The following is a 27,310-nucleotide window of genomic DNA, read 5'->3' as shown; positions in this document are numbered from 1 at the left end:
TGAATTCGTGTCGCGCACAGATTCATACATCTGAATATTTTTGTGCTGCGCCATCTTCTGGATTTAAGTTAACGGACATATTTAGTAGAAGATCTAAGAACTTCTTAGTTCATGAGGCCCCAGGTTATGATACACAGGTACAAATAAACACAGCCAGTCTTTGTTTATTCATTCTCCCGACGCATGTTCAACTGGGAATTCTAGTTAAACCTTGCAAACTCTGGATTATATTTTTTACTGGGTCACTGTTAATTATTAATAGTAATTGAATTGTAAAACTATATCACAGTCAATATAAAAATGATATATATATATATATATATATATGTTTTGTTCTTTTAGCTTTTCTTTCCCTTTGACAATTAACCGCAACAGAAAAAGTTCGAATTATGAGCGCAGTTCAACATTTCAGTCAATCTGAATGTGAAATGTAAATTTGTTGGCCATTTTCTGGCTAAAATTCCCATCAGAATTTTTTTTATAAACATTTTGAGTCCAGTAAATCAAACAAAGTTTCATTTATCGTGATCATGTCATCACTCCAATATGGAAAACGTCATTGAATGTTTTGGAAACATTTTTGAGTGCTTCGATATTTTCCCGTCATGTCTAAAGAAATATGACAGAGTAAATGCTAGATTGAAATTTAAAAAAAGAGAGTTATAAGAACTGAAAACTGTGAATCCAAAGTTCATATTTTTACACCATCGTTAAAAGAAAGTGTCAAATAAACGCTGCTAGTCCTCGGTCCAATCAAGACACTCAACGACAGCTGAACGACAGACGGAAACAGGAAAATAATAATCACACATGAATTATGTTTCACTTCTGCGGCAGTTTCAGCAACAGACTGAGAAAGTGACAAACCAAAAGAGCAGTGAAGGCTTGAGAAGAAGGGAGGAGGAGGAGGAGGAGAAGAAAAGGGCAGATGTTGCAGGGAGGCAAACATGGAGGGAATAATGAAAAACATCCCTTCCCTTTATTAGGCTGGAAATGGACTGTCATGACGCCGGCTGCCGAGCGCTTCGGTGCCGAGTCGGACAATTTAATTTCTCAGAATTAATCAGGGTCGATCAGAGACACTTTGATGTGGCGACGCGCCACTTTGTAAATGTAACTGCTGGAGAAGAAAGCAGGTCTATACAAGTCCTGTTAGCAGAAGGTGAGTCAGTGGATCTTTAAAAGCTTCTACCTCCGAGGTTTCATTAGAGGTCCTTCGGGTCGGATTCTTCCCACAACCGTGGTGGAGATTTGAGGTCTTTAATCTCCTCTTCTGGTCCGACGAGTCACTCACACTAGCGAGACAAACGTACAAAGAGTACGAACATGTGATCTAAATAGGTTTTTACCAAGAAACTCATTATTTTAATCTCTTCCAATTTTTTATGTTCCAGTTTGTTCTTCTGAACCTTTTTTATTCTCAATTTAGTATTTTCCAGGTAGATTCAGGAACACCTTGACTCACCTGGCAGACCCTGTCAGGCACTTAGTCACCCACAAAACCCATAAAAAAATTAATTTAAAAAAAAAGTTTAATTCATGCTCACAAACCATAGGACATTTTGTGTTGCTGTAATTAATTAATCGCAACCAATTAGTTGCATCCTTTATTCATATTTTTTATAATGAGATCAATGTTTCTATCTAACTTTTCAAAGGAGGTTACTTTTAGAACATTATGACGTTGCTGATCCACATCCCTTGTAAGTGCTAAAGCTGACCAACTGGAATCAGCTTTCAGACCAGGATGAGTGGTGAACTTTGACCTTTAGACGAAAACAAATGTGATAATAAAGGGGAAATTTATACCAAATTTTATTCATACCAAATAGAAAAAAAAATGTACTGTGAGCAGATCCTGATGTGGATTCTCTGAGCCACACTTTCAAATTAAAGGTATTTGCAGAGACAGATTTGACATCTGGGTCCATAATTCCCAAATCTGGTGAGTGAGCAACACACTTACAAACACGTTAATCCTTGACTGACACCGAGTGTTTGGCTCCGGCTTCTGAGTGGTCAGCTGCTTCCGTTTGCAGGGGACTGCGCCGCCGCCGCCTGGAGGGTCCTGCGAGCCATCTCCAGGGCCCCTTCCTGGGTCTTGTTGCCGCCAATGAATCCTCCGGCGTGGATGAAGATGCAGCCTTTTATTCCGCTGAGCTCCGACAACGCTTGGTCTCGAACGCCGCGCCACTCCTCCAGCAGGGACAGCCTGTGACGAGGGGGGGGACAGACGGGACCGTCAGCCGACAGATGGTTCACTTCCTGTTGACACTTTTGTTATGCACGCGGCTATTCAGAAGCTGCGGCACCAGAAATAGAGTTATTCAGCAGTGCTGTTTGGACTCCATGCTGAGGTGATAATGAAAAAGTGGCTGACGAAAATGTGGCAAGACGTGATTATCACAGGAATGAAAGGATGAAAATACATTTGAGTGTAAAAAAAAAAATCACAACCAAAAATTTCATTCATTTCAATCAAATAAAGATTGTCATTTTAAATGCTCAATCATTTCTCTCTATCAAGTGGTATTAATCCCTTCATAACGTCAATCATCATTTTTGACCCTAAATTTGGTCTTGTGCGTTTCTTTTTAAAATGTATTATGAAATTCTGCAATTAATCAAAACCAATTTATGACAACATTAGCTCTTTATTGTACATGTGTTGATCATGATAACCTATTTTTTGTAACGTTAAAGTTTCTGTTTGGAAGATGTCAGTTTGTAAAAAATATTTTTTTTGTCAGCTTGAGAGTCCAGGTTTTCTCTAAAGTAACTTAAGTCTGACTCTTGACACGCCAAGTTGCCCGTTTAGGTCATTTTACTCACAAAATAAACATTTTTAACAAGTGAAAATGAGACCATCTTGTTGCAGAAAAATCAGTCGGAGCTCTTGCTGATTCAGCGCTTTGCATTTTCCATGCAATTAAGGTGCATTAACTGGTGATGACATTTTATTTTTGGGGGGTAAAAACCCCTGTTTAGGCAGAAGAACACAATATCTATATGAAAATAAAGCACTTAAGTATCTGTCAATATTTTGATCAGACACAATAAATAATCGAGGGCCTTTGAAGCTACATTAAGGTAAAATAAAAAAACATAAATCATAATAAATAACTCTTATAGCTTTACCAACTTTGATTTGTTAAAATAGAATTAAGAAAAGAAAACTAAAAAAAAAAGGAACTGCTTGAAAGAATAAAACGGCTTAAACCTCCAGTTTGCGGTTCAATCCTTCCTGACAAATGGAGCACGAAAACCTGCTCTACTGTGGGATTGTGGGTAAAAAAAAGAAAAAACCTTATGGACACAGAGAAGTCGTGCAGGAGTCAACAGGCAATTTGGCGTAGTGGGAGAGAGATTGGCTCTGTGAGGGGTGACGAGCTGACCTCCGCTGCGAGCCCAAGAGTGTATGAAGGAGCCGGAGTTATAAAAATGTAGAGCAGCTCATTTACCTCCCATCGCTTTTAGCAAGAAGGCTGCCGACTCAGACCGGGAAGATGATTTAAAATGCATTACTGGCGCTCGTAAACGAGAGTGTGCACTGGACCCTCCGCTTCCTCCATCCTTTCAAACATTTCACCAAATTATTACTCAAATTGAATCCCCAATCATCATCACCACGCTCGCCTTCTACGCGAACACCCAACTCTGAAAGACATGTCTTGTCAAAGTCGGGTGGGAATAATGTCGGCCGACACTCTCGCTCCTGATGCTTGATATGAAAATGTGAGACACGGTCGACCTTGTCAGAAATGAGGTGACACAGTTATCCATCGGCGGAGCATTTCAAGTGTCCCTCCCCCCTGTCCAGCTTCATTTCCACAACATCAATTGTTTATTCAGGTTATTTTTGACACCTACGACAGCTGGTCAGAGAGAAACCGTCTTTTTATAGCCACCATGTATCAAATAACAGTCACATAAATGTCATGTACAGACGTGTCGTGGCAGTGAGACCAACTCATTGTTCGCAAGAAGACTTCAATCTATCTCCATATATCGATAGGAATTTTAAAGCTTTTTTCCCCCCTAAAAAAAACAATCCATCTGTCCCTGGTCCAGCCTGGTGTAGTCTTTGTAGTAGAGATGCATTAACACTGAAATAAATCAAGCTCCTAAAACTAAAGCAGAATTTAAAGGTCAAATGAGAAAAATGTTTAATAAATGATATTATTTACATTTTTCACATTTGTTTTTTTAGTAGGGTTGCACTGAACTGAAACATTTTGGAACAAAACCAAATATCCGGTAACCAAGGCAGAAAACAGAAACCCCAAAATAACTTATTATTGGTAGCATTCGATTCAAAACTATAACTGTGTGCCTACCTCACCAAAATGAAGACATTTCTACGCTCTTAAACGCACTACAGGAACCCCAAGGTCATTCAATACATCATTTTAGTGTGACGAGAAAGTCACGAGTCGTTCCATCGTGTGTTCGTGCTGATTTATTAAGGTGTATAAATGCAAGAAATGAACCATTTTAAATTGAACAACCATTGATGTAACAAAGATAAATAATTTGGACTTAACTTCACAAATTTCGAACCACCGTTTTCAAGTTCATCTAGGGTCAAGTTGTCCCAAGTTGTTTTTTAAAGCCGAAATAGTATGATTTTTTTCCAGCTGTGTAAGTAAGCGCCGGTCTTCCTGCAGGCAGCCTCAAGCAGACCCTCGTTTTTTGTACTTTGGCACTTTTTAAAACCGGATGTTGCCCCTGAGTAATCACCCACTTTTGGTGCTCGTCTGTGCAGCATTCTTGGTAAATGGCGTCAGGAGAGGCCAAGTCAAGCCATAGGAGGTGAACCTTGTGTGTTTAAACCCCCCACAAAAACTCCCTTGTACCTTAGAGACTGCCTTAATAGATGCACTTTAGCAAGAGATAAAGACAATAAATCAAGCCTTAAGTCCAGTAATGTATCTGACAATGTCTTCAAAGAAGGTTGTTGACATGTGGCCATAATTCTGACATTTATCACCCGTGAGAAATCTAAATTCACATTTGCAATCATTACCCTGGATTAGTTGGAGAAGAAATAACAAGTCTCTTATCAATGATGTTGTATAATCGGCTTATCTGCGCTCGTGCACTCGAGACCATTGTCGCTCACCACTCACGTTGTGCGCGTTATGACATGCACACACCATCTTCCCCCCATTAGGACAACCTGCAGAGGGGGGGAAAAAAACCGAGGCAAGCACTAATCCCTTTTAAATGAATCAACCAATCGATAGCTCCACAGTACGTTTGGAAAGCAAAGGTCAACAAGGCGGTAATGAGGGAAGGAGAAGGAGGACTATTGTTATGTCAGCTGGAGGAAGGTGCTGTTGTCACTGATCAACCCACAATTAGAAAATCACCCTCGCTAGTTACTACAACACTACTAAGAACTAGTGTTAGAACATGGAAACCACAAGCTAACAGTCGTCATATTGAATGATGGAGTGAAGCAAGAGAAACCGATTCTGACTCTCAGTCTTCTTAAACCTGCCTTTCAGACTCTAAGCTGTAGATTATTAATTTCCACTTTATTTATTAATAATCAGGCACATGAGGACAGGACGGTTGAAAGTTGGTGTTGCAGGAAATTACAATTTTACTGAAGGAAAAATAAGAAATCATGTCTAAACCAGGTATGAACAGTATATTTACTAATTTCATACAAAATAGGATCATAATTGCTTAAGTTCTTGAGGGAAGTTCTCAGTTCATTTTGTTCGTTTGTCAAAATGTATATTATTAGTTTTACCTTTTCTATGGTTAATTTTAAGTGTAGTTAAGAATTGATACACCGTTCAACTAAATTATATCGTAATTGACCAGATAACTGGATTCAATTGGACATGTTTCATCCAAGTTTTCAAAAAAGTATAAGATAATAATTTAATATCAATAAACAAATATAACTGAATTGTTTTTTTAAGGTTTGTACCTACACAAACTTCCTACATATTATCATTAGTCTATGATAGTTTATTTTCTAAAAAAAATAATATTAAGCTTGATTTTCAGCTATAGTTACATTTTTTTCAATTTAATTTTTAATTTAATTCTTCCCACACACGCACAGTCTTGGGTAAAATTCTATATTCAAAAGCTTTAACCTCCCATATTTAATGATCTTAGACCTTTCAATTGGCTGAAAATATAAATCCATTTTAAACAATCAATAGATATGGGAAAAAAAATTAATGAACTGATAAATAATTTTAAAAGGGATTAGGAAACATGGATTTTAAACAATATAGAGTACGACCGTGATAATACCTTATTACAAGGAAGACGCAGATGATTAAATGCTCTTAATTTGAAAGCCGAAAGTTCATTTCCTCCTCCTGAGGGGAAGTTACCGTGAAGTTGAGTGAGAACTCTCTAGATTTAAGTTTGCCTCAAGAGTCAAGAATCCCAACGATAGTTAGCTTGACACCATTATGATGTCACTGATGCCTTTGTATTAAAATGTTAAGTTACTGTGACACGATCACATGTTCTTGTATGTTATGCTGTAGTGAAAGATAGACCCGCCTTTTGTTGCTTCTGATAGGTTAATATGTCGTGGTGCCTTGTGTGATTGGCTAGATTTACAGAGAAAGGACCAACGTCCATTATTATGAAGTATTATACTGAAGTATCGAGTATAAATGGGTCAATGTAAATATTGAGAGTAAAACGTTTCTGTTCTTACCTTTATCTGTAAATAAAGTCTATGCACTTGTCCTTCGCCACACAAACCTGTTACTTTGTTGTAAAAGTCCACCTTATTTCCTTCAGTTTTAAAAGTCTCTCCGCCTCAAAGGAGATGTGACGTAGTTTATGGAGGCTCATTAGTGCAGTGTTTTTCAACCACTGTGCCGTGGCACACTAGTGTGCCTTGAGAGATAGTCAGGTGTGCCGTGGGAAAATATCAAATTTTACCTAATTAGTCAAAAAACATTATCTGCAAAGAGACGAGATTGGCTGCTCTGTATGTCAATCAAATGGTTATTGGGCCGATTGGTTGATGTGCAGTCGTAAACACAGATCTACATAGTAGCATTTTTTAACATTTTGGGTGGTGGTGTGCCTCATTTTTTTTTTTCAATGGAAAAAGTGTACCTTTGCCCGAAAAAGCACTGCATTCGTGTGTGTGCCTCAAGCTTTAACTTTTCACAGCGGTTGTATTTCCGATCAGCGAAACTAAATAAGATCCTAACAAACATTAAACTTTACTGGTTAAAGACATCAGCCAGACTGTGGAAAATCAAGGTAAATAAATGTATCTTTGAGCATTATATTGGTGACATGCAGAGATACGGCAACCAATTGCATGTATCAACGCAGTCTGCTGTGAATAGCGCATTGTGAAGTGAGGCACTGCCTCACCTGACCGCACGTCCCTGAAGGGGGTCTACAATTGGAGGACGACAGAGATTGCTCGCCCGGAGGTCAAATGCGGTACTATGTGGCCTTTGTGAGTTCATGGTAAAACTATAAAACATAGTAAAATGAAAGCTTCATGCATTTATGTTTAGGAATAATATTTAAACAGCCTTGCTGTTGACATCATTATATTATACATTTCTTCTTTTTTTTATTATTATTTTACCAAAAATACATAAATAAAATGAAGGTAATACCTTTTTGTCCTCATTACTCCTAGAACAATCTCTTTAGTAAATGTGGTCCATGTGAAATGTAATACCAAACCCCATCAACGTTTTTCACTGAAGGACGCAGAACTAGACAGTCTTAAAGTGTCCATTAATTTAAAGTTTCTTGTGGTCCACAAACGTACAGGATTACATCAAGTGTGGAGTTGTATGTAGGTGTCAAGGAAACGCCCAAAATAACTTCTTATGCCCCGACATGTAATTGAGGTCAACCTTATCAACTTTACCATTTCTGGCACTAAAACAAAGACTATTAATAATAAAAATCTCTGCTCCGGCTGAAAACAATCATTCATTTTTAATATAGGATTCATTTTCTGCGATGGTGTCACTGTGGTGATGGTAAAGATCAGACGATCTCCTCTGATTAGCATGAAATTGAGTCGTATTCCCTCCCCGTGTGTTTTTTGCTGCCACACAATTTCCCCGGCAGACGTTCATATGAGATAACAGTGATTTTGTTCTTTCGTCCTCCTGCAATATTCATGTCCGATTCAGAAATATTCTATATTGCTCCAGACTAGAAACCCGTCTTTCTTCCCCTAGCTTAAATTTCCTTAGCAGTGTGATAAAAATAGGCCGCCTCTCCCCCCAGGTGAGAAGCTGGGACACAGGTGATAACAACACACCTCTCGTGGAGCCGGCACATGCCTACTGGGAGGATGCAGGGCCGCCCATTGACGCAACCATCTGGAGCTGTGTTCATATCCTCATCTCAGCCTCCATTGTTCCGCGGCGGCCATGTTTGCACTGAATTAAATGTTTGAAGTAATCGGATGCCTGTCGCTCTTTCTGAAAGCTTTGCCACATGCTGGGATTCTGCAGTGGAATGAAAAGGAGGTTGGGTGGTGAGCCTGATGGAGATAAAAAGAGAGGGAAGAAAGAAAAGGCAGACAGACGGTTGTAATTACCAGATAGAAGAAAAAAAAAAAAGAGTCTATATGGAGCAGAGATTTTCTTAGGGTGACAGTCGGCTACTGGTCAGTCCAGGATTTATGGACAGAGGTGAGAATTGGAGTAATGGAGCAGAATATCAATCCTGCAGATTCAGGCTTTGAGGCAAAGATGTTCCTCGAGCCAGGGAGTCCCGTCTCAGTGTTGGAGGAACTTCAGAGTAACAAGCAGAATCTGGATCCTGGAGCATTAGCTCAGTCAACACAACCGCTCGCATGTCTTTTTTTAATTTACCTTGAATAATCATTTATGTTTTTAGTGTAATTGGCTGAATGTGATGACATCAGCAACTTTCCTGAAATGCAGCTTAAACTATCTCCTGACTCACATGTTTCAAATGTTAAAGTCTTACTCTCCAAGATGCAAACTATATTGATTCAATGTTGATTTTTAGTCAGATTGGTTATGTTCGGGTTGACGTTGATCCATCAATGTTGAATCCATCTATTTCTACCTAATCGATTTTGCAGTACTTGGAATGTCGAGCCAAGATGCTCCGGTTCCAACCCCTGATTCAAGTAGCGGATACAATTACTATAATTTAAAAGCATTTACAGTTTTTATGTGTTTTTTTTGCCTCTGGAAACTGCTCAGAAACTGCTCAGCACTTTGGCCATCATTATAATGGTTAGTGAACGACTTCCGTTTCTAGGTGTGTTGTTCAAGTTTCGTTCTTGCATTTCAGGCTTAAGTGGAAGCTGCTTGGCCGAGTCAGTCCAACTGAATAATGATGGTAGACAAACTTGGTTCATTATATTATGTCATTTTTGAATAAACGATTTAAGTATGATATAAAAAATGTGTAATAATGTATATTCCAAGACTTTACGTGTAATTTAATTTGGTGTTTTTAAGGTTCAGCTCCTGAAACACAACAGGGATTGTTCTGCAGTAAAGAGCCGGATTATGCAAGGCAAGAATCATTTTGTCATCAACTTCATAACAATTAAGTATTAACAATTATGAAGCAGAAAATAATAAAAATAAACAAGTACATCATTTTAGAAAGGAACCGTCTAACTAATGGAACAGCCCTTTGACATTTTTTGTTTTGTTGTTCAGCGGTTGCTCGCCAATTCGACCGGAAACTGACAGGTTGCAGTCCAGGGACACAGTCCAGAAGTGGCTCTGCTGTGCACATGAAAGGAGAGGCGGATTTGCAAGTCTAAGGAAGGAAAAGAGCTAAGAGGGCAAATTGTTTAAGTTACATAAGTTGTTCAAGAATCGATTTTATGTTCCATAAAAGTGAAAAACATTACGATGTTACAATGTGTCAAAATAGTCATTTAGAATTATTTGTCTAAATAATTAAATAACTTAACAAATAATGGACATTTCATTTTGTCATTATACCATGCGGTAAAACAGCGTTTGTGTGCATTTTGCTGTCATATATTAGGATCGCTCCAAACTTGTCTGTTAGGCCGATGGTAGTGAGATCACTTAGTAATTGACTAGTTTGGCTTGCTGCTTGTTTAACTTGAATAGTGTAAAAATATTCTTTAATAAGGAATTTTAAAAGCATACAGAGGATGGATGCAAATGTTAAAATGGCCTTTATATAATGACATGTTGTGTTATTGTTAGAATTGGTTACGAATCCAATGTTGTTTCAATGTTGATAATAACATGGTTGAAACAACATTGTTTCAATGTTTATCATAGCGAGCACTTTTAATGTACGTTTCAATATCAGATATCAATGTTGAAAGTAACCATCAGCCCGACAATATATCAACGTTGATTAAATGTAATTTTGCTTTCTGGGTCATCATTACCATGTTTTGAAGTCGTTACTTTATAAAGTTCTACCCCGTCTGAGATCTCGCCGAACAAGAGGTTACGTGAGCGGAGTCCATTATGACTTAATAATGGTCTTCACTCATCCTCCAGTCAGCGTTAATCAAGCCCTGCTTTGTTTATACAACAAGTCCCTTTGAGGTGGAGACTTACAAGATTGATGGCGCGAGGTGACAAAACCTGATGCTTGACAAATCACAGCAGAGTGGGTGTGGTTATGGTAAAAAAGATTAAATCCAATTAAACTTACAGTTTTCAGTGGGTGGGGCTTAAATTAATTTTCTAATACAAATATTTCAATGTAAAGAGAGTTTTGTACAAACAGACACATACTGATGATACAATAGAGGTCCAAGATCCATTTAAGATATACTTAAATCAACAAATGAGTCACAGCTTAATCATTTCTGTGGTATTTTAAAATCAGTCAAAAGTGTCTTAAAGTTTTGGTCTTATTTTGTATTTTTCGCACACATCAAGCCAAGATGAACTAGATATATTATTTGAGATAAATTTACTCTAAAAGTAAAGTTACACTTTTCTGACAGACTTCAAGTTTCTAATCGAATCTCTATCATCACTTCAACATGATCACATATTCTTCTGCTGGATGCTAGTTTACTCGACAAACAAGCTATGACAGCGTTAAACCTTAAATGGTCTCCTTTAGCCAAAGAGCAAAACAACTCGACTGCAGGGGTCGGATTAGCACCATCAATCACGGCGCTAGTCTGCTGCTCGCAGTGGGCAGAGTCCCTCCTCAGGTGGGTATATTAAGCCTGCCGCAGCACATTACGGCAGGTCAATACTGAGGCTGGGCATGTCAGTGGTTCAGGAGCGACCATAATGAGAGTTCTGTGCAGCTTGTACCCAAACATGCTTCACGGAAAAAGCCTTTAAACTGAATTATATTTAGAGCTTTTTGTGGATAAAACTTATCTCATTGAAACACATTTCAATCTGGAGGGTAAAAGTCTTAATTCCATACCATCCGAATATTATTTTCTGGAAGTGTTTAATTGGCACACAGACAGGTCACTGATGTGTGCAGACTACACTATCAAATTACCCACAAAGTAGTAACTCATTTAAAGTATAATAAGATAAAAGCAGCAATGAAACAGTGTCAGTCACTGCAGCCTCAAATTCAGTTTAGACCTTCTAGCCTTTAAAACTTCCTGGTAATAATGAAGCAAACGGTACTGACACAATTAGTCTCTGAGCCATCGGATGTCTACATCTGCTTGGCATGTTGCATCACTGCTGAGGAAGCGAGCCTGGACGACATACAACGCCAAACAACACTAAGAACTCCAGAGGGGATGACGATGACGTCCTGTGTAGCCTTGTGGATTACAGTTTACATGGTCGCAGATAAACAATTCTCCTTCAGGGGGCGTGTTGGGTTAATGAGCCCAGATGTTGGGGGTGTGCACAGTCAGTGGAGAAGGTAAGCAGTACATGATGTCAGAAACAACTATTCAGAGATTCAAGACTTGTTGTGAATGTGCTCCAAGACAGATTTCAGTGATCGGAGGGAGCAGCAATTACAGATAAAAGTGGCAATTTTAAAGGAGCAGCGTCAGAGAGAATCAATGGAGTGGCTGGAGGAGACAAAGAACAGACCAGCATCTACCATCTCCTCTGATACCCAATAAAAAATAATATTACTCGTCATTTTAGCACTGAAATCACAGTCACAGCTCTTTGAAATATTCATAATTTAAAGGCTGTCTTTTATTAACTTCACTAAAATAAATACTTTTTCAAAATATAAGATATATACAGAATTGAGATGATAGCAAGAACTTATTTTGGTGCAAACACACATAAATATGTTAAGTCACTTCCTTATATGTAGGTCATCGAATCGCATACGACTTTAACTTACAGATCAAAAATCTAAACATAGAAACACATTTGGTGGTTAAAAGACACAAATAGAATCTGTTAATACATTTCAACAATTTAATAATGAACATTTTTATCTTTTTAAAAATGTATAAAGATTTAAAGAGCAGTATGGTTTATTTAAAAAAAAAAAAAGAAAAGGCTAATTTTTATTGTCAAAAGGATGATTTGTTTTTCAAGTTTCATGGACTGACGGGTTCAAGGCTGGCCAGTGCTGTACGATGAACCCAAAAGTATCTGCCGAACAACGTTTGTAGAAGCAAATTATTTGCAACACTGACCTTTCAACTCTACGATTCTCAGCAGTATTAATGAAACGTCCTTCACATTATAAGTTTTTGATCATCGTTTAATGTTAATGACACAACTTGAATAATTCTATGGCTCTTTAATAACGAAGGAACAACTGTAGAAACACACAACATATGCTCATAAACCTACTACAACTTCCATGTGGCAGCAGTACATTTTCTTGTTGTACAACTTGACTAACTTAAACATGTATGGCATGTAAACTGAAAGGATGGGATTCAATTAAATAACTTAATATATGATTGGCGACCAACAGCAAAATATATATTGACACAAAACAACCACAAATTATAATATTAAGATTTCAATTTTAGAGCCATTATTTACATCATTTTTTGGTTTTCTTGATAAACACCAAATCACACAAGTTCTTTCATTTATAATGTTGACAAAAAGGTGCTTTTGGGAATTCCATGTTTTCTTTTCTGTTAGTATTATGACACACATACACCCGTTAGCATTTGATTGGATAAGCATTCATTCATTTTCTACTGCATGTTCCTTAATATATTAAGTAATTTATGTGGCCCGCCAGACTCAAAATCAAACTAGTTAATGTTTTTGTTGATTAAGTGATGCCAGTAAATAACAGAAGCTAAGGAACAGAGATCATAGATGTCAGCAGTTACCAAGAGACATTTTCACGATCAGTAAAACTGAGGTTGAAGCAAAGAAATTTGATTTGAATTGAATACTTCCTGTAAAAAAAGGTTTGTAAATAGTTCTTAAAGATTTTGACCCCTTGTGTGATCGAATTTGCCCATCACTGGCATAGATGTACTGATGAACACAATGTATAATAACAGAATATATTACTAAAGACGTATGATTTAAGATTCGTTTTAAGTAGATTTTGTTTAACAGAGCATGTCCTCTTCCTACATTGGAATTTCATTAAAATGAAAAGACTCGTTACATTTTTCTGTAAACCACGTTAAGACTGTTTATTTGAATATTAAAAGCGTAATTAGAGATTAATGTCACTCAATAGAAAGGGTTAATTTATATCTTAAAATACGATAAAATCTTAAATCCTGTATGATCACCTGTTCTCTGCAGACAATGATATTCAAAGAAATGAAATTGAATCTCGATCCTCTGTGGAAACTGTCAAACGGTCTGATGAGCCTTAAACACTGAATTATACGCTCTGGTTCACCTTCAAGTAGATTTGCCACATCTGCCGGTTTTATTCATTAATGTTTGAAACACCTCAGAGAGACGGTGGAAAAACGTTGCGCGTTCTACATCCCGGAAACATAACTGACATGACTGTCGTGCTTTTGTTCCCTCACCTGTTCTTGAAGGTGTTGAGTCCATCGGGCACGCACTGAACCCGCCACTGCTGATTCTGGTCTGGAAACAGAAGGAATTTGATCGGTGTCTCGATCTGGAGTTCTTTCTCCAGGGAAAACAAATGCTCCTTCCATGGACATCCACCCTGGGAGAACAGCAGGATCTCTCCACTGGGATCCACCTGAAAGACAGGAAAGGTGTGATAGGAATTAATTGCAATTTTTTCCAAACACTCTCTGATGAGCAGGAAGTGAAAGTCGAAGAGGTTGTGAGACATGCCAGCTGACGCGCTTTGTAAAATTAGAACAGATGAAGCATTGGTTCCAAATCACACACGGACAAATGTGTCAGTGTGATTTCAAGGCTGAAAACAGCTTAAATGTCAGGCAATGAGTATTTATATCCCTCAATATACCATTGGGCCAATAGAAAAAAAAATAGAAGCTCTGTGACGCGTTTCTATTTTTTTACTAAATGAAACTTGAGATATATTAGCATTTTAAACAAAAACAAACCCATTATTAATTATAATTAAAACATATACATCGGTGTTCCGAATACCCGCCTGCAGTTTGCAATTTGCAGATCGATTTTCAAGATTGCAGAAGAAAAATTAAACCATTAACGTCAGTCTGCATCACAAATGCAATTATCATTACGCAAAGGTTGCGATTTTATTAAATGTTATGTTCATTTGATTTTCGGTCCGTTGTGCAGTCACGTGACTTCGGAGCGGCGCGAAGAGCAGCTCAGCAGAACAAGCGGAAAGAAAAGTAAACAGAAAATCTTAAACCCGTTGATCACCGACGTCTACAGAAGCTAAAGAGCAGTAGTACTGTATATATATGACGACTGTGAGGATAAAATGCTACCATTGTCTCAACACCATGCAGCCCCATGTAGTACCAGACTCACAACCGAACCCTTCAGACCTCCAATATCACACGGTCCACTCGTCTAATAGGATGATGGCAGCTCAGATGAATAAAAGAACCAGACTTAAGGGGTTTCAACCCGTTACCATCCTGACATCGGTTCATAAATTTGAATAGAGAACGAATCGTCTACTGTGCTTTTATAGGAGGATCTGTGAACACTGAATTTAAAAGGTAGAGTGAGAGAATAAAGAGTAATGTACGCATAATTAGGATGAAATGGTTGTATTTGGTTTGTGTATTAGCAGAAAATATTTTCAAAATGCAGAACCTTTTTTTTTGACATTCTGTAGTTTTGCAGAACAAAAAAGTATTTCTACCACTGTATATACCGGTAGTAGTAATCTAACATGTTATTAATTATGTGCCAATTAGTACATTTTTTATCATTTATATTTTTCGGTCAAAATTTTACTCTAAACATTATAATTTATACACAGGTGAATGGCAAAAAGGGGGAGAGACAAACCAAGCAAAACATTGGTCTGCGTGCGTGTAAATGAAGTATTTTTTTGGGCAATTAAAAACAAAAACATGTTGACGTGTTGATGAGAATTGGAATCAGATGGTGATGTTAATACAGAGCATTATTTAAGGTTGATCAGGCCAAATCTATACATTGTGATATAATTTGGTGCAATTATTTTTCAGAAAGATAAAAAAGGTTCATACTAAAATAATGTGTTGCTAAAGAAACTTTTATCAAAAACAGCTTTGCGAACAGGCTTCATGAAATGGGACTAAATAGACATTAATGTAAGGAAATATCCAACCCGAGTTTTATTAAATCAAATTTGAAGAATTACGGAGATAATTAAAAACAATATTGCCTCTTAACCTAGATGCAATATTGCAGGTGCTTAACACCATTCACCGTTTTACATGAAGTGAATACATTATTTCCCTTTAGCTCCATACACAAGGATCATTTTCTTCATTGGAGTTTAAATACACAAAAGCCTGTCAAGCGAATCCTATTTGCATGTAAATGAAAAATAAACCTGTGATGTTCTGCATTAACAGGAAGCTTCTTTTTTTTTTTTTAAATTAGTCTAATTACAAAACCAATTTGGTACGATGAATAGTTCTCGTCTCTTTGTCACGGTAGACATTTTGTGATGTATGTAAACATTGGAGAGAAAAAAGAATTTTAAAAGGGAACATGCTCATTTTGATCCTCTAAAGGGTTGAATGCACAGATGTAGCCGAGAACCCCTGCACCTTATATACCACACTAGAAGCTTTCAGCCTCTGCTTTTCCCCTCTTGATTCACATTTCACTGACTCCCTATATTTTGCAAATAATCTGTATTATTTCCTTCTAGTATGATTTTGTAAAGTTACTTCTGTCATTTATGTTTCATTTGTTTCTTTTAATCAAACAACAATAAGTTGACAATATTGTTTCGGGGAAGGTGAGTCTAAAATAAAATGATTCAAGTAGATTTAAAGAAAAAGTGAGTTTAAATGACAAAGTATTTCTTGATGTTCTTTAAATGGGTGTTCCGAATGATGTCACCGTTGAGTTAAATAATACTACAGCAGAGTAGAGAATAAACATACATGTGCACTGAAGATAAATGTGACGTACCTGGTGTCTCGCTTTAACCGCTTCTTCCACAACTTTCCGAGCTGGCAACCAGGAGTTCTGGTAGAAATCCAAGCGGTCCATAAACTCCTCCCCAACCATCACCAAGGCCTTTTTGAATCCTTCCTGATAACAAAGCAAAATATAATACATATAAGCTCCTAAAGTTGTTATTATTGCCAAAGAAAAAAAAACAGGTATTAATTCTTCATTGTCATTTACCATTTAAATCAAATGAGTTACATTTGTATTATTTTCATTTGGATTGAGTCTCTTTGCCACCACAACAAATTCCAGTGTTGCGTTTATCAGATTCTGATATAAACAGATACAAAGGTTGAAATGTTCTTTCCATCCCAGTAAATCATGTTGCTTTGTTTGAGTCCTTTAAATTAGATTCAGACGATCAAGTATTTAAACTATTAAATATGTCACACACGTTGCATGCTTCAATATTTCTCATCCTGACATTGAGCTTTTCTTTCACAAACACGACAATCACTTAGTTCTGTAACTTCCCCTGCTTAGCAAACTGCTACCTGAGCGATCACATGGTCTGCAGAGCAGAGCCCCCCGGAGAGCAGAAGATGTTATCACCACTGCTGGCAGAAAAACAAGCTCAGAAGTTTACATTCGATTGAGAGGTGTGACTCACAGCTCTAACAGGTGTGGACAGAGGAGACCAACACTCGTCATCATTACAACCGTGGAATGACTCTGATCACTCTACCGTCGAGTTTCTCTGTCAACAGTTGTGCGTTTGTGATCTTCTGTAGCACATGAACGCCTGTGAGTCACACGGAGATTAGAAGATAAGTGCCAGGACTGGAATTGTAATCATGTGAACTGAAATGTGACGAAACAAATAGGCCAGCTCCCCACCAAGACAGACACAACAATGGCAGCGTGTTCAGTATCTCAAGAGACTGTGTACAAACAGGTGTCGCTTTCCTCTCCTTTTCTTCCTCTTCGCTAATGTGTGACAGAATTGTTGTAGTGGCGCAAACATGAGCACAGGTTCCATGGGTCAGCTTTGTTGTTAAATACACTGATATTTTTTTGTTTAGTCGAAAACAACGTTTGACAAAACAACTACAAATGTTGTGATGAATATACAATTATTAATGAATTTTAGAAGTGAAAACGATTCCATTCTAGTTTTTTAAGGAAATGTTATTGAATGACATCTTTCTTAATATTAACCAACCAACATCAATAGTCAATGAATAGCTGGAATGTGATTATCAAGGTGAGGTTTTCTTCTTATTCATTGGTATACATTAACATGCGTCTGTTATTTTTCTCATTAACAAAATATACATAAATGTACATGATAATATAAATATAACTAATTTAATTGAAAGATAAAATCTCAATATAAGCCAACAAAACACTAAACACACTAGATGCATTTATATGTACATACAATTGTTATTGTACTATATAAGATCTTCTGGTATGTTTCAATTTTCATTACTAGCGGCTGTATTGCATCTGTAGCTCTTAAACAACGCCATCCACATTGGATTATTGTCCTCAGTAGATGGACGCGTTTTTAAAAGCTATTGGCTGTGAAGCAATATTCTTTCATTATTTTCGATGCTGTAAAACCTGTAGAAAAACTCAATTTGATGAAAGCACAATAGACAATAAACCCAAGGTCTATACATCTGGAGCAATAATATCTATAAAATTGGTTTTGCGAGATCTTTCGATCAGATTGTGGGGATTGAGTTCACTTTAATCAGCACATGCACAAACCTCTGTGTCTTGGCTCGTGCTGTTCCAGCGTGGGTTCAGGTGGCCGACACGTGCGCTCAGCGTGGAGGAGACCGAGTAGCGGGCCTCGCCCTCGTACTGTGAGATGCCGTTGTCTATCGCATCCACCTCCTCCACAAAGTTCTCATACAGCTGCGAGTGAATGAAAGAAAACATTGTGGAAGGTTATGAACTCTGTTCATAGATATCCATCTTAATTTCCACATTGTATTCAAGAAAATAAATATTTTAGTCCTTAACCGGCAACATAAGACAAACAGAAGAGGGCAACAGCAACAAATCATTAGAAATTTATTTTTCCATTGTTTAATCAGCAGTTGGACTCATAGAGCAGCACAAAAAAAGCACAATAAGATATTCTCAAGTGCTTAGCCTTGCATGAGTAACCATCAGAGAGAAATAAACCACAAAAGAAAAAGATAAATTCAAAATGTAGATTTGAGACAAATAAAATGTAATAAAAAATAAATTAAAAGAATGGGGAAAAAAATGGAAAAAGTCAATATAGCAATTAATATATATTAATAAAATATAGTTAATGTTGCTTTTATTTTACAGAGCAGAAGAAAAACAGGTCCCTATTGATTTATTATTACACTTCTGTGTAACAGATTCATTTAAACAGGGATCCCAGTTAGTTCAAATTAAATGAGGGCAATTATAAAACACTGGAAGAAAATTGCATGTGACCCACAGGCTTGGGGCCCGCGGAGACCCATTTTTCAATCCCAAAACCATTAATAAAATCAATAAAATGTTGCTTATACTATCAGGTGAAAAATCCTACACATGGTACAACAGACTAAATATAAATTTGTTTTGAACAAATAATAGATATTGCAAATGAACTAATAAATAATGAAAAATATACATTAAACATGGATTTTAAACAGAAAAGAGTGCAAATGTAATAATCAAAGATTGTAAGTCAGACAGAACATTGGGCTGATGCTCTTAATTTGAGAGCCAGGAGTTTATTTCCTCCAAACAAATTTGGGGAATTTACCATAAAGTTTAGTGATAACTTTCCAGTCAAAAGTGCGGCTCGTGACAGGAGAAAACCGGACAACTGATAGATTGACAGCAGTATGATGTTAAGTTACGATGAATCGATCTGCTGTCTTTATCTGTGCGAGTAGTGAGGAATTAATGAAAGATAGACCCGGCTTATGTTGACTTTGATTGGTGGATATTGCGTGTTGCCTTCCACGACTGGCAAAAAGGTCCAACAATTACAATCATTAAAGAATGTTATATTGGTAAATATAAGCGTGTATGTAACCAAATTTTTTAGCAGTTATATGCGGAAATTAAAATGAGTTTAGAAAACAATGCTTTTTCTTAATTAAAAACCTGCAATCCCTGTTTAAACAAACAGTGGTTTTGCTGGTTAATAATTTAGACTCAAGCGCCTCTCAGGCATGCTCTGACCCCGACAGATTTTTCTTTCACAGCTCAATGTGGAAATGTCCAACTATGTTTAGACACGTGTTTGAATGGAAAATATGTTTCCCTCAGAGAGACAAAACACATTGAATGCTAATCAGCTGCAGGAGATAAATCGGTTGTCTGTGTGGGCTCACCTTGTCATAGAGGACCTCCAGCTGCCCGTCATCCTCCCTCAGCTTGGTGAGCTGGGACAACAGCTGACGGCCAAAGTGGAGGTACACGAGCCCAGCCGAGCTCAGCTTGGTGACCCACGGCTTCTCTGGACACAGGCTGTGGAAGCTCTCGCTGAAGGTCCTGAAGGAAGAAGAGATCAAACTGATCATTTAGTGGCAGGAAAGTGTTGCACATGAATCCCTTCATGTCAATGTGTCTGTTCCCACTGTATTGGAGAAAAAAAGAACGATATAAATAAATAAGACAGATGTGAAAACACAATAGCAGGAAACTGCAAAAAACGTTCAAAGAAGAACAAAAATTGTTTCCAATATAAATGGCATGTTACACATGGTAAAATAAGCTAAATTAATAATAACCCAACTGTTTATATCTTAAAAAACTACATTCTATACAAAGAGGTTCACAGTTGTTATGCCCTCAATACCCATGGTTGGCTGGGCGGCAAAGCACACACTGTATATGCTGTATGATTACAGTATGATACAGAAAAAATGTATCGTTGTTTAAGGTTCCAAGATAGTAGAAAAGAAAAAATAGAATATTGTTTAAAGTGTGCCATTTGTTTTGCATATACTGTATATATATATATATATATATATATATATTTTTAACCCATTTTTCTTTGGGTCACATCTTGATTTCAATGAAAGAGAAATAGTGATACCAGTCCAATAACACTTATCTCTACTGGTCATATAAAGTACACAAGACAAGAAAGAGAAAAGGGGAAAATTAAATTCACTAGTGTGTGACTTATTTTATTTTTAGAAAGGTATCTTTCGGGGATTATTAAACAAGGACAAAAATTATATAACTTTACATATTTACACTCACTGTCTTTCTGGGCGAGTCGTTCAGTCAAAGTTAAAGAACATTCTTAAAATATTAACTGGAGAGTCGTCATTAATATTCAACCAGTCATTGCAGAAAAAATGATTATAAAATGTTATGAAGGGTGGCTTTAACTACAACCTACGTTATCATTCTCCTGGCTTTACAAAAGGTGGTTATGTATGCATGCAGATGTTTGTTAGCCTCAAGTAAGATAAGGACTGCTTGTAAGAAAAACATTTTCCACATGGCTGCTTCACCAAAATGCCAAGTCAAGTCGGATGGATGTGTTAGGCCGTGTGCTGTATTATCAGATATCAATAAAAGCAGCTGCTGATACTATCAAGATTCACAGCGAGTGTTCATTGACCAACAGAAAGGGCGAGGTTGTGTGTAAACAGGCGCATGTACACGTCAATAGCAGCATTCAGAGGTATAACATCTGCCATGTGCAGATGTAGGTGGAACTCCAGGGCTGATCCACTGCCGGTCATTGAGTAGCGGCTTAATTAGAATGTTGAGGCTGCAGCGCAGGAGATAACAGACAGCCGAGTGAATGAGTGACATGCATGGGAAGTGGGGGGTAATCACGGCCATTAAAGACCTAATTGGCCAAGCTGAGGCATTTCTGTGCTAATCATCAGGAGACGACGTTAAATAAGAAGGAGCAGGAGGACAAAGACGTCAAGATGGAGCTCAATACCAGAGGGAGGTCATCACGGAACAGCTTCCACCACCAAGCGGGACATCCTGACGTACAATTTATCAATGAAGGTAGCTTTATTTAACTGTAGCTAGATGCACCATAAGGTAAATATTTGTCGTAAATAAAGAAACAGGAGATGAGACTCGCCGACTCTGTGCCTCCTTTTTAAAACACACTTTTATTGACTGAATATTTTAGCATTTTAAATCCTAACTGGATTAATCATTGTTTTTTTTACTTTCTTTGAACCATTTCAATGTGTTTGCTACAATAAGACATTTTATTAAATCTCTGAATTCATCTTTTATTAAATTGATGCAACTATTTTTTAACATAATGTGCCATTTTTGTTATTTGTAAAGCACCTTGTGACAGTGAATGTTTGAAAGGTGACTGATTGATACATTGAAAACAGTTCAAACGTAATTGGTACACTGTATTTACTGAAATTACCCTGAAATAAGGATAATCCTATTTTATCAAATTTACAGATATAAAGGTTAATAAAACTTCAGAGAATGAAAGCAGTATACAGTTATATCAGTATTAATTCAGTTGGTTACCCTGACAGCAACTGCAGAAGTTCAAACAGCCTGCTATACAGCAAACCATTTAATAAATCGCATTTTACAGAAAACAAAATAAAAATTAGTTCCTTTCTTGTTGAGTCAGTCATTTTCTTTCTTATTTAGCGAGTCAACCTTGTTAAGATAACCTTCTTTAAAAAAAAGAGGCCTTAAAGCTTGTCACCAACATGAAAAACAAAATACATTTTTTATATATATATATATATATATATATTATATACACATAAAAGGGCGCTTTGTAATCTGAAAATGCTGAATGGTATCTGTTGCCATGTTGCAGGTGACATTTCAAGACTGTGCGCAACTGATTCAGTAATAAAAAAAAAGGTGTTAAGTGGATTTAAAAATCGGATCAAAAGATTTCCTATTGAATAAACGATATCCTGAAGAGAAAGATTTGTGTCATTGATAATGGTAGTCACAGCGCTGTTTTGATTATGGCATGCATCACCCAGAACAATGTTCTTTCCGTTTCCCTGACTTAGATTTTCATTCTCTGAAACAGCTTGAGAGTGAGAGAGTTGACCATTTACAAGCAAATTGGGAGATTTATTTAAGAAATATGTCCGATTTGATTTGAGAAAACTTCAATAAAACGCATCTTTATTTAAAAAGTACTTTTGAACATCTTGCGGTCCGAGGACATTTTCTGGATGAGCTCCTTAATAAATAAATAAAAGTACAACCTGCTTAAACTTGCATTAGTTCTCTTAGTTCCCTCTTCTAAATGTGAGATTTAAAATCATATTTAATTAATGAATAAATTGTATCAATGAATACAAGTAAACCAGGTGGAAAATGGCAGAAAAATAAATATTGAGAGGAGAAAATGAGTCATACTTCCTGCCATCTGACTTCCTCCCTCCCTCTTGTGTGCATCAATGCCATCACATGTGTGAGTGACAGCACTGCTCTTCCTGCTACCCCTCGTCGTGTTGTGGCAGCCTCTTTGCCTCGTGAATCCACTGCAGGAGGGATTTAATTGAAGGATTGCTAATTATCACTAACCGCCTCCTAGGAAAAGAGCCCTGGAATACTTATCAAATGGTCATGGAAGACAACTCTCATTATCACGGGGACCTGAATGATTCCTCAATGCGAGTGTCTGTGTTGGAGTGGGTGCAATAGTGACAAATTTAAAAATGATTAATGTTATGTCACAATTTTTGCATGAAAGAAAAATTTTCTAGGAGCAGAGCTACAAAAACATCTTTAAAAAAACAACATTATAGTCATCCAAAGACGTACATTATTACTGTTCACTTGTCACAGCTTTGATGTGATGCACAACAACGAGAAGGGGTGTAAGAAAGTATAGATAGATACACTTCATTATTTTTTTTACAATATCGTAGCAACATTTAACAGCATTGTCTATATAAAAAAGACACCTTTCTTTTTTTGGCTTTCAAATTATATTGCATCTTTATCACATTTATTTTAGGATTTATATTTTATACTTATTAGAGTAAAATAAAGTAATTTATTATTTAGGATTCACATGCAAAATATCACTGTTTGCTGCCATCTAGTGGATGAAGTTTATTGCAGTCTTTACATCGTACGCAGCCAAGACAATGACGATGACAGAGTACGAGAGGATACAGTCGACTCCAGTAGCTTTTAAAGATGAGGTCATATTTCGAAACAAATAAAAACTGTTACGACTCTGTCAACAGTCATGTGGTCTGTAAATTCTGCAGAGTCAAGTACTCGATACGACTAAATATATATAAATATATCCTTGAGCATTCATTATCGCAATATATCGTATCACCAGTTTATTGTTAGAACACACAGAGTAAACATTGATAAGCATGACCTTTAAGATGAAGGGAGACAATATTGAAATATATTTTGTACCGACCCTCAAAGTAACTTTAAACGCCAAACTGCCAATTAACATTCAGACAGATAAGATAAATGGAGTCTTAATTGACGTAATCTGTGAATAATGGTCCCAGAATCCACCCTGAAATGTGAATTTAGAAACACATGGAACCAAATTATATTTTTTGGAAACCAGGGATTAAGTCATTTACCATTCATATTATTCATGAGAGGGAGTTCAATTTCTAGATGCAGTCACGCTTGATAATTCTCAGTTTGCTCACCATCAACCATAATTACACAAACCTGCTGCTCCTTCCATCTACAGCTGGAGAACCTTTTTTTCTTTCCTCTGGGGCAAGGAAAATTGTGGATTATAGAAAGTGTCGACGAATGTCGTTTTCATGACAATCCTCCCTGGCTTTCAGAAACACGTATGCAGTGGACGTTAACCTTGACCCAGAGACAACACAAGGGATATCACAAACACAATTGTCTTCAGGCCTCCGGGTCACTTTAACCCTGAGAAAAAACAAGGCTTAAAGTAGATCTGAGATGGTTAAAAGAAATCAAACAATTTACTTATTTAACTAACGAGATATAAATTCAGTGCATTTCTGAAAGAATTTAAAGGCGTAACCATTATGTACTGATCAAAACACTTGAGGGTTGACACAAGTTCCTGAATTTAAAAGAACTGCATTCTGGACATATATATAAATTGCTCAGACTGTTTCCAGTATTTCTAATTTCAAACAATGATTGTCTAAATAGCTGCTGATGACGTTTTACCTTCAGCAAAACACTTTATTCATTTAATTTCTTGAAAAGTCACCAGAAAAATATCTTGATTGTGAGAACTAAAAGTCTTGAAACTGGAATGAAAAGGTTGATTGAGCATAAGCTATGCATCATTAGGGTCTTCATTAAAGCTGAAAACATATAATTTCCGGCAGTGCAGATATGTAGAAAGTCACATGCCTACTTCAGATGAAATGTCATTTGATAATCTTTGGTTCCTTCTGTGGTGTCAAACACATCCTGTTTATTTTTGAGGCCTCACAGAAGTCAATGCAGACGCAGCTACCAAGTCCCATCTTAAATCTATTATCCAGTTACATGCAAAAAAAAAACTGGGTCATCTAGGTGGCTTAACTTAATTCCAATTGTGTCCCAATATTCAGACTCAAATGTTTTTTTTAGTCGTTTTAAACCCCAGATCTTTGACTGACTACCAACCATTTAGTAATCTGCTGCCATATTATATTTAATAAGGTATCTACAAACATTCATTAAAAGTAAGAAAGTTAAGACCCCCCGGTGCAAAAACCATTATTACACGGTAAAAACACGGTAGGGTATGGTGGCAGAAGCAATGACCTCTCACCCCTTTATCACAGACGCAATCCAGGTGAATGAATTAAAGTCAATTTTATAGCTAAAGGATACCCAAGGACCTTTGAACTGATGAGTTAAACCATTTCAATAAAATGTACTTAATTCCATAACTGCTCTACCAGTACTGGTACTTTTTTTGTTTCCCTCATCTACCCTGGTGTACTTTTTTAACCTGCCAAAAAATTTAAAAAATGTATATGAATTTCATCGTTTTGCATTTTGAGCCAGTGTTGTTTCAAGCTTCATCTTTCATTCATCCAACAAGATGATGTTATTATCCGTCTTTAGGATATCATTGCATGAAGGAATGTATTGGTTGAACGCAGCTTGCTGTCAACACTTTACCTCTGATGGTGATCATAACGGTGCTTCTTTGGGTCAAACTCTCCACCAACATCTACCACAATTACACACTCGGCCAGCTGCGCTGGATCTCTTGTCCGTACAATCTCAGCATCCTGTGAGAAAAATGAGAAACGCCAATCAGAACACATCAAGATGTTGACAAGAAAATAGCATGTTATCAAGCAAGAAAGATATATTCATGATAAGTAACTTGATCTTGCATGAGGAGTGACTATGGAAGTGTATCAGTGCCATCAGAATATTGAATGGTTGAATTTATTTGTTATATTTTAATTTCAATTATTCAATATTTTTTAAGTCTTAGCCTTTTCAATTCAATATAAAAAATGTGAAGCCTTTGCATGATTGGCTGAAAGTATGATCAAGTAGCTCGGTACTCGTTTGGTTTTGTCTGGTGGCAGTGCGGTTATGTGAATTTAAAAGGCTTTGGATTTTTTAATATTGAATTTAAAAAGCTACGAATTAAAAATATTGAATAATCGATATTATACGTTAACAAATTCAACCTTTCAATATTTGAAATATTAAATTCAACCATTCAATATCCTGATGGCACTGATATACTTCCATAAGTGACCAGGTAGAAAATACATTAAAGGAATACCACGTTGAAAAAGAACAAAAAATAATTTAAAGATAAATTACTTCATAGTATGCAAGTAATTTATATTTGAAGTGGGCTTTTCCAGACCAGGGTCACAAATAATAGTTAAGATAGAAGCAAACTTCTACAAAATTGCATAAATAAATACAGACCAAATTTGCCAGCCAAAAGCAACAAGCCATGAGTTTTTTCATAAAACATTCCTATCTGTACCTCTGCACGGTGTAAAATATGAGTATATTGTCAAGAAATGAATCTGGCAGTTAAAACTAGGTCAAATATAATAGCAGCCGTTTGCTGCTATGGTTGCATGTGCAAATGCAGAAAATCAGTTCAGAGCTGCAGGAAAGGCGTGTCATATTAAAAAAAAATGTTTCTGAATCTAGTTATAACCGATTAAACTCGTTTTATTTTAATTGTTTCAATGTGAATCTGTCGTCAATGACAATGTTGTGTAATACGGAATAAAAAACATTAACGCACACATTAAAGGGTGCAATTTCCATATGTATAGTTCGTAGAAAAATAAAGATTTACAACATTATATATTATTTTCAAAGAGAGGGACGTGTTTATTGACCTGCATGGAACAATTGAGTAGCGCCCCTTAGTGTTGGGTTAAATCATTACAACAAATTTCACCAGATAAACTCTCCAAGTTTATCTTATGCAGAACATATCGGAATAGATGCAATGATACAATGCTTTGAATTAGAGTTTTTATAATACAATGCTTGGTATTAATGTTTTTATATGATAGTTTTATGTCAGTCATATACAAGTTGTTTGTTCCTTACCTTGTACTCCGGCAGCTGGCGAAGGAAAAAACAGGCCAGAACTTCATCACAATGAAAAGTTCCATTATGAGTTCCGATCTTTTGAACACTCATGTTTTCTGTGCAGAGTTTCTTAGGCAGACTTGACATGTAGCGTGTTTGTTTGCGTGCGAGGTCCAAACGCAAACGACAGTCCGCGATTCTTTTCAGCGCCGTAAAATTATTAACTGGTTTATTTAGACTAGACAGATGCAAGAAGGTGTTCGACAAATTACAAAAGACTCTATTTAACATCAAGACGGCGGGAGAAAAAAAAATCACATGCGTGTGACCGGTGGCGGACAGATTTA

General features: G+C 36.8%; 1 protein-coding gene across 2 annotated transcripts; it reads right to left on the bottom strand.

Annotated features, from left to right (window-relative positions):
- Nucleotides 1–1,119: 1,119 nt before the first annotated feature.
- Nucleotides 1,120–27,299, bottom strand: myg1 (myg1 exonuclease). 2 transcript variants are annotated; one of them, XR_015712906.1, is made up of 8 exons: nt 26,982–27,299; nt 25,560–25,672; nt 19,820–19,979; nt 18,219–18,368; nt 16,461–16,583; nt 13,934–14,115; nt 1,967–2,212; nt 1,120–1,295 (listed from the first exon to the last, which is right to left on the bottom strand). XR_015712906.1 is itself a non-coding variant. In XM_087800622.1 (7 exons), exons 1-7 carry the CDS (start codon nt 27,252–27,254, stop codon nt 2,020–2,022), a joined length of 1,194 nt encoding a protein of 397 aa, XP_087656748.1. In that variant the 5' UTR covers nt 27,255–27,299; the 3' UTR covers nt 1,784–2,019. The 2 variants fall into 2 exon arrangements, 1 of the variants encoding a protein (XP_087656748.1); XM_087800622.1 differs by lacking the exon at nt 1,120–1,295 and having other exon boundaries at nt 1,784–2,212.
- Nucleotides 27,300–27,310: the final 11 nt, after the last annotated feature.

The sequence above is a fragment of the Callionymus lyra genome, chromosome 10, assembly GCF_982586985.1.
Source record: "Callionymus lyra chromosome 10, fCalLyr1.hap1.1, whole genome shotgun sequence".
Taxonomy (NCBI): domain Eukaryota; kingdom Metazoa; phylum Chordata; class Actinopteri; order Syngnathiformes; family Callionymidae; genus Callionymus; species Callionymus lyra.
Note: the sequence above shows the minus strand (reverse complement) of the source record. Positions and strands in the feature narration are given on the sequence as shown.

What these genes read in the sequence shown, in the direction of transcription:
- myg1 (XM_087800622.1), bottom strand. Translation starts at nt 27,254, where the DNA reads ATGTTAAATAGAGTCTTTTGTAATTTGTCGAACACCTTCTTGCATCTG. An exon ending in CGTTATGATCACCATCAGAG is followed by an intron (nt 19,980 to 25,559) that starts GTAAAGTGTTGA and finishes TTCTTCCTTCAG; the next exon opens with GACCTTCAGCGAGAGCTTCC. An exon ending in CGGTTAAAGCGAGACACCAG is followed by an intron (nt 14,116 to 16,460) that starts GTACGTCACATT and finishes CCTGTCTTTCAG; the next exon opens with GTGGATCCCAGTGGAGAGAT.